A 9,141-nucleotide genomic window follows, 5' to 3' on the forward strand; every position below is an offset into this window, starting at 1 on the left:
AATCGTATTATAACATCGACATAGACAAATAATAATATAGAACATTAAAATCGAGATATATATCGCTGCATTGCGCGGATACTCTTCTAGTATATACATATATGTGTCCCTATGCTCCTCTGACGCAGGCTTACACGCTTCACGTACGGGAGAATGAAGAGTAATATTTCAATAAGAGCAGCTGGATGAAGTACTATAGTGAGGCTAGTGACTACTAGAGTAGAGTTAAGTCAAAAGGTATCGTATAGCAGCCTTTTCGAGCGAGCCTCTGGGTATACCAAGTATAATAATAAAATAAGAAACCCAATCAGTATATATAATGTATAAATATAATAATTTTACATGATAAAATTTGTAAATGAAATTACATATATTGATCTGGTTGTTCAAATTCGTGAAAAACCTTTATTGATGTAATAACGTCGTTGTATAAAATTTTGAATTATTAAGTACTGTAGTTGATATATTTGCGATTGAGATAGGCTTGTTTGTGTTACTTTTATACAAATACAACAATTAGAATCTGGTTGATTAATGTTTTACCATTATATGCCGTTTAAACGTAAAATTGACAATTATATAAATAATATATAAAAGAATACATAAAAAAACTAATTTATGTATACGGAAAAAAAATCTGTTAGAATTTCGGGATTTTGATTGTTTGGATTCCACTGACAGTCGTGTAACACTTTTAGATTGAAGTATTTCGATGGTACAATTGAAATTTCAATCGGATAAAATCCATGGTTTTCGAACAACGAATCGATTGTTATGTATCTGTGTACCTCTTCAAAATCAAAATGACCAATTTTCAAAATTGAATACGAAAACTGTCAAAAACGACAGTTTTTGAACCCTAAACCGGGTTTAAAATTTTAAATTCGGATTTTTGAAGCATTTTTCACAAAACAACATTACCCGAATAAAAAATAAACTCAAACAAGTATATACTCTACACCTTCCTTACTTGTTCAATATTTATCATGATTACATTGATCAACAAATTAATCCATTACACTTAAATGATATTAATGATACAAATCACCAACAAAATCCATGATTCCCTTAATCACCGTTCCCGTTGGAAATGAAAATGGGGATGAAATTTTATTCCCCGATGGGAATTGGAATACCCGGTACCCTAAAACCGTTGTCATCTCTAACAAGTAACAGTTAAACGATTAACTTATCAGTTAAACGCTAATTTATAAAATAATTTGTCAAATATGGGTCTAAAGTTGGACATGAGACCAAAAGGGTAGTTTGGTAAATTCCAAGACTTTAATATTTTACATTTTTTTAAAATTTCTCACATGCACGTAATACTTTTTGCATGAAAATAAAAATAAAATAAACAAAATAACAACTCAAAGTTCGTATTCCCAACTCCTTTTTAAACCCCCACCATTTCATCCTCATAAATCGACCCACAACAACTTCAATTTCTCATCATATTCTCACAATGCCTTCACCTCATCCCGATTTCGAGCCCATCTCCGAATGCAGCTCGGAATCGAGATCGAGCCAGACCGTCGCATCCAATCTCGATGGCACCCTCCTCGTTTCCCGCAGCCTGTTTCCATACTATTTCCTCATAGCCCTCGAAGCCGGAAGCATTTTCCGAGCTTTCCTCCTACTACTGTCTTTCCCATTCGTTTTCTTGACTTCCGTCCTGTTTTCCGAATCCGCAGCTACTCGTATCTATATTTTCATCTCGTTTGTCGGGCTACAGATCCGAGATGTGGAGCTCGTATCGAGCTCGGTTTTGCCACGATTTTATGTGGAAGATGTTCGACCAGAGACATGGAGGGTGTTTAACTCGTTTGGAAAGAGGTATGTGGTGACATCAAGCCCATCGGTGATGGTGGAACATTTTGCGAAGCATTTTTTAGGGGCCGATAAGGTGTTCGGGACCGAACTGGAAGTTTCGAAAAATGGTCGAGCCACCGGGTTCGTTACAGAACCCGGTGTTCTTGATGGCGAGCTTAAAAAAGCTGCCATTTTTCGAGAATTTGGAGGTTCGAATTTACCTGATTTGGGTCTTGGAGATGGTGAAACTGACAAAGATTTCATGTCCATTTGCAAGGTATCATTATTATTCTTCTTCTTCCATTTATTATTTATTAGTTCATTTAACTCCAAAATTTTAGAAAGATGTCATATAACTTTATAATATATATAGGATCGGGTTAGGAAGAAAATCGTAAAAAAAATAAAAAACTGAGTAACAACCTGATAACTGTTCATCTGAACAATATACACATATGCATTTTGGTAATATGTAACCAATTTGTTCGGTATGCACACATGCATAAAAACCAATAAATGACTTCAATTACTTGTATCTACATGTGCATTCCGTTCACGTAATTGGTTACTAGGGTGTTCCTCAGTTTTTCAATTTTTTGAGGATTTTCCTCTGAACCCCCTCTCTCTATATATAGACATTGTTGGTGGTTAGATGATAAAGACTAATTAAAACGTTACATTAAGAACATATTAGAACATTGTTGATAAATAATTACAGTAATTACTACTGTGTTTTAAATAACATTCTTTAATTAATATCATGAGTTTGATCTACAATTTCATAGAATTCAGTACCAGCAATCAGTCACTCATCACCACCATCCACCATCAGATCCATAACCATTACGAAAGACTAACCCTACAACACTATCACCTGCCTTTTCTAAATTACAGTTGAAATCAAAACAGTAGAAAAATTGAACATAAACTTGAATTATGATTTCATTTCTTCAGTTAAAAATATATAATGTTTTCGACTTCCATAAAAAACTGTTTCAATATAGAAATGAATTGATCGTTCCGACCTTGTTCGGCATGAAAGAAGAACATGTAGACAGCATTATGGCCCTCATTTAATATTTTAGACGAGAAAGGAAATGAACTTAATTTGAGGAGACATTTAATGTCAAAGGACCTAAGGTTTTCTTTCAGGGACTAAGCGGTTGTTTGACAGTTGCTGAATCGTTCAATGTAGGATGATTAAGTGGTCAGAATGATTAAGATGCCCTCATGATATAGTGCAAAATGAAATATAATTGTTTATTATGAAATTATGACGCTTAATGGCTAAGGAAGACACAAGATACAAAATCATTCAGATAGTTTTAGAATGATTAAGAGTCAGATTTTCTTTTTGCCAAACAAAATTTATATTTTAATGATTCAAATTCTTTTAATATAACTATTAAGAATTAATGATGTATTTGATATACAGACTATATAGAACAGAACGGGACAAAAAAAAAATTCTTATATTTGACATGACATAAAAAAAAACATGGGAGAAGGTAAATAGGAGAACTGTATACCGTTTTAAATGGCACACTGAATTACACGTGGCCTGTTGTCAAGAGTAAATAACTGCTTTAATGTAGGTCATGTGCCTCCTCCTCCAACTATTAATATTATTATTTATTTTTAATATACAAAAACTCCTTTTATTTTAATAAAATGTAAATTATAAAAAAACTGTCGTATTAATATTTTCAGTCAATTTCTTTTTGTTAAGAAATTTAAACGATTTTTATTTAAGAACACATAAAATTGTAATAATTTTAGACTTTCGTAGATAGAAAAAATTATATAAAATAACACATGAAAATTATTAATGTATTTGTGAAATAAAAAAATATATCTAAAAAGTTTCACGTTATGAAATGAATACATATGAAACAAATAAATTGTAAAACAAATATAGGTTAATTAATATCTTAAATTTTTGGCTCGGATATAAAAAAATCATATGAAACAATACTTTATGATAAAGTTATCAAAATATTGAGTTTTCAAATGATTAAACGCATCTCTCACTGTATATATATGGAAGGATTCAAATGAGAACACCTTAATTTTACGAGAATGCGAGAACATCTTTTTACTATAGACAATCACATGTGATACTATTATTCAATCACATATGATACACATGTGATACTAAATCAGAGACGTGGACGATTTTCGATGCGATCTTGGTTGTGGGCTAAGTCGCCCTTACACTGTTAAGCCCCCTCACATGTATTATCACATGTGATAAGAGTGTTGTTGATATGATACTATAATTCATCAAAACCATCACATATGATGTTAAATCATAGACGCAAACAACCTTTGGTGTGGGCTAAGTCGTAGAACACGTCGTCCGCACACCACAGGGTCCCCTCATGCGTATTATAACATGTGATAAAAGTGTTCTCACGTTCTCGTAAAATGAAGGTGTTATCGTTTGAAACTCAAATATATATATATATATATATATATATATATAATAAAGTGAAATTGAAAACTTAAAGATTATAATATAATCTTATTAATTTCTGGTAATAATAACAATATTAAGTGTACAGCATAAATTATTGTCATCATTTAATTTGGAAAATTAATTTGCTACAATAAATGTAATTGATTCGTAACAAATTAATTTATTGATTCGTAATAAATAAACAATAATATATAACATAATTGATTCATAATAAATCCCATAACTTCCATCTTTAGCAACATAAAATACATTAAGAATAAAAATGTTGTTTGTTTACCTCTTAATAATTTCATTAATAGACAGTTTTTTAATCCTTAGAAGGTGAATTTTGTTTGTCTAAAAACAATGTCTGCTTCTTAATGATTCTAAAACTTTCTGAATGATTTTGTATTCTGGTTCTTCTTTAACCATTCAGCGCTCTAATTTCATTTGTAAACAATTACCGAACAATTATATTTCATATTGCACTATATCATGAGAGTCTCTCAGTCATTCTGACCACTTAATCATTAACCATTTCAGTTTCTTTTCTGACATTTACAAAAAATAATTTATTTATAATATATATATATATATATATATATACATATATGTATGTATATATACATATATGTATATATTATAGCTGTATATGAGCTGCATATAGGTACAACAATTTAAAGCTTCCTTCAACTGTTATTTCTTGATAGGGTTTGGTGAAAGCTTTAATGGCCATATGGCTTTAGCATGAACCCTTCTTTTTCTTCCTTAAAAATTAATACATATTTTTCCATCATATATTTAAATATTTAATTTATTTTTTTATTTTCTAGAAAACAATTTTAAATCGTATTTATGTATTGTATTTTTGGACTTCAAATAAATGATTATTTAGGGGCCGTTTACTAAACACTTACCTGTTAAGTGTTTACCGGATAATTTTTCTTATCTGATAAACATAACAAGAATAAAAAATCTGACCCGGTAAGAGCAATAATAAAGATGAAGAGTCTTACTCGGTAAGTAAATGTGCCTATTCTTATACGAGTAAGTGCTTACCGGGTTAATTGTTGCATACGATATCATTTTAATGTACTACAATCTTACCCCGTAAAATAAATTATATGTTGACTTCTAACGATAGGTGCTTACTGGATAAGCATTTAGTTTTAGTTTTAGTTTTATATTAATAAAGGACCACTTGAGTAGATGGTCATTTATTCCAACCCCAATTATTGGTTTTAGTATCTCTAGGGTACAAGTCGTTATTGCACAAAGCTTTAACATCTATATTTATAATAAATAACGATCGTGTTTTTTTCACATATGAATAGTTCTGTTTCACATGCAATATCGTCAACTTCATTTAATCGATGTTATTATTAACTTGTATATAATTCATTTGGTTCTTTTGATTCTTCCTCGAGTCGGGACCGAGACAAAATTTGTAACTTGCTATCCAAATTGTCTAAGCGTCTTGATTGGATACTTTATAGAACTGAAGTTTATAAAACGTCATATCTAAAAGTGTTACAATAGATTTATAACATGTTTTTAGACGTTTCAACAAGTTTTTTGGAATATTGTCTCTTATTAGCTATTTTATATGACACTTTTGAGAAGTGTCCTGTAAACCTATCTTTTTATAGGACACTTGTATTTACATGAGACTTTTTCAAATAGTGTTGTACAAAATAGTTGATATATACTTCATTTTAAAAACGTCATAAAAACTTGTTAAAACGCCTAAAAACGTCCTGTTGTAACACATTTATGTGAGACGCTTTTTAGTTTGCTTTTATAACTTAAGTCCTTTTTTAGGACGCTTCTATATTAGGAGCCCTATAAAATCAATTTTATTATAGTGCGTAAAACAATACATATGAAACTGTTTCTCATAATTCTCAACATTTGCATACACACACACACACACGTACACATACATATTTAAAACATACATATACTATTCTTAGGTAGTTTATTAAATGTTTATCGGGTCGTTTATCTTACCGGTGAACAAAGAAAGAGTCGATAATCTTACCCAATAAAAACGATGACGATGATTGAAAGTCTTACCAGGTAAGTAAATGTGACGACTCTTACCCGGTAAACGTAAGTAATTGAATACACATTCAACCCATTTATATTGGGTAGTCCTTACATGAGTAAACATGTGATCTTCAAAAGATATGGGGATGTCAAGGATGGAAAGACCATTTTAACCTTTCTTGGTTTCTTTCATTTCCTCTCATTACCTTGCACAATTTTGGAAATTTAGTTTGAATTAATGGCAACACAAGGGTAAACAAGTAATATCAAAAGAATCTTATTTGATTATAAATCTCACAAGCTAGTACCAACATAAAATTGAAGTTTAAAATGTCTAAGCATCTTAATTGAATGTCGTATAAAAACTTAAGTTTATATAATCAAATTATAAAAAAGTCATATTTAAAAGTGTTACAATATGTTTATAGAACGTTTTTAGATGTTCTAATAAGTTTTTAAAGACAATTTTGAGAAGTGTCTTGTACATCCGTTTTTTATAAGGCACTTTTTTTTCAAATAGTGTCGTATTAAATAACAAATACAACATTTTTATTTTAAAAACATCCTAAAAACTTGTTAAAAGGCACAAAAACATCTTATAAACATATTGTAACATTTTTAGATATGATGCATTTTGGTTTGGTACTATAAATTTAAATCATGTAAAATATTCTTTTAAAAACGCTCTAACATTATAAGAATCCAATAAAGTCAAGTTTGTGGTAGTGTAGCTGATAAGCTACCTATTAGCTGAAAAACTAGTTGTTGACTTATAAGTTAACTGATAAACTATTAATGTTTAATAAAAACTAACAGATAAAATAGACGACAATAATCTAAAAGAAAATTATACAGACATTTATAAAAAATATAAGAAGCATAATTAGTTCCCAAAAAGGTCTTAACGGACGTAAGGTTGTTTCCGGACTTGTAAAAGACGGCTAGGAACAAGAATAAAGTATTGTATGAAAAAAAAATTCATTCATCATCTGTGATATCTATCCATGCCACGTTTGCAATCAACGAATTCATTCTTATAATTTACGGTTTTATGATTGTAGGAAGGATATACAGTACCGAAAACGAGATGCGAGCCGTTACCAAGAAACAAGCTTCTAAGTCCGATCATCTTTCATGAAGGTCGTCTTGTTCAAAGGCCTACACCGCTCGTCGCTCTACTCACCTTCTTATGGATGCCGATCGGCATTCTCCTCTCCATTCTTAGGGTTTACCTCAACATCCCGTTACCCGAAAGGATCGTGTACTACAACTACAAGATCCTCGGCATCAAACTAGTCGTCAAGGGCACCCCTCCACCCCCTCCTTCCCAAGGCCAAAGCGGCGTGATCTTCGTGTGCAACCATCGAGCCGTTATCGACCCTGTGGTCACCGCAGTGGCCCTAGGACGAAAGATCAGTTGTGTCACATATAGCATTAGTAAATTCTCTGAGCTAATTTCTCCAATTAAAGCTGTGGCGTTGGCACGGGAAAGAGATAAAGATGCCGCACACATCAAGCAATTACTCGAAGAAGGCGATCTCGTGATATGCCCGGAGGGAACGACATGTCGGGAGTCGTTTTTGCTAAGATTTAGTGCACTTTTCGCCGAGCTCTCCGATAGGATCGTCCCAGTGGCGATCAATACGAAACAAAGCATGTTTTATGGGACGACGGCTCGTGGGTACAAGGTTCTGGACCCGTATTTCGTGTTCATGAACCCTAGACCGACATATGAGATAACGTTCTTGAATCAATTGCCGTTGGAGTTGACTTGCAAAGGCGGGAAATCAGCATTTGAGGTGGCGAATTATATCCAACGGGTGATTGGGGATACGCTTGGATTCGAATGCACAAATTTGACTCGAAAGGATAAGTATGCGATGATGGCCGGAACCGATGGTCGAGTCGAGAGCAAGAAGGGTAAGTCGCAATAGAGGAATTGAAGCTTGAAAGATCTTGATTCGATTCGGATAGTTTGTTGTTCTATTTTTTCAAATAAGTTTTCAAAAATCTATAAGAACAATAAAGTTTGTTTATATTCCCGATTAAACGATCATAAGTTGTATATTAGTACGTAATTTGTATACAGGTTTTCATCCCGAATTACTTGTTAGAAACTTTGTCAAAGAAACATAACTTAAAACGACTATAACTTTGAATTCTTTAGGAGTTGATTACAGATGGTGACGGATTCAGAAATTTTGGTGATTGGAAGCACGTCTAAAGGTGTAAAAGATTCAGAAACCGAATCACACATCCGAACCAAAATGGTTTTTGGTTTTCAAATTAAACGATTCGTTTGTTCGGTAATTTTTTTTTACTCTTTTGGTTAAACTGAATAGCACAATATACTATTAATTTATTCATGTAAGATGATAGTACTTGCTACAGTATGAACAAACATACACAAGTACTTACCTTCATGCATTAAGATGAGAACCCATCTACGTCTTCATAAATGTGCGAGTACGAACGAGAACTCATCTACGTCTTTATAAATGTGCGACTGTATCCGTACTCGTTAAACTTTATGTTTCCCAAAAACGAGCGTTCACAATCGGGTCGCTTTTAAGCTTGTTTAGATAAACAATTTCTTTGATGTTTGGGTGATGGGAATTTTGTTGTTAGTTGATATCGTAGACGCCAAAAGCAGTTATATTGGCACATACTCTTACACAGTGGCGGATCCATGATTTTTGTTCAGTGGGGTCACCTTTAAGGTAGACTAAATGCCCGCAAAATCGTTCGATGTGTTTTTAACCTAATTACAACGTTTCGAGGGATTTTTAAGGTTTTTTGGTTGATTTCGAGGGATTTTTTTA

The 9,141-nt window shown here is 32.2% G+C and overlaps 1 protein-coding gene across 1 annotated transcript; it reads left to right on the forward strand.

The window, feature by feature from the left end:
* The first annotated feature begins 1,433 nt into the window (after positions 1-1,433).
* On the forward strand, positions 1,434-8,422 carry LOC112518213 (glycerol-3-phosphate 2-O-acyltransferase 6). Its single transcript, XM_025125828.1, has 2 exons — positions 1,434-2,089; positions 7,381-8,422. The coding sequence occupies exons 1-2, from the start codon at positions 1,466-1,468 to the stop codon at positions 8,251-8,253; spliced, it is 1,497 nt and encodes a 498-aa protein (XP_024981596.1). The 5' UTR covers positions 1,434-1,465; the 3' UTR covers positions 8,254-8,422.
* The last annotated feature ends 719 nt before the right edge of the window (positions 8,423-9,141 follow it).

Source organism: Cynara cardunculus, assembly GCF_001531365.2.
Source record: "Cynara cardunculus var. scolymus isolate 2C chromosome LG 9, CcrdV1, whole genome shotgun sequence".
Lineage (NCBI taxonomy): Eukaryota > Viridiplantae > Streptophyta > Magnoliopsida > Asterales > Asteraceae > Cynara > Cynara cardunculus.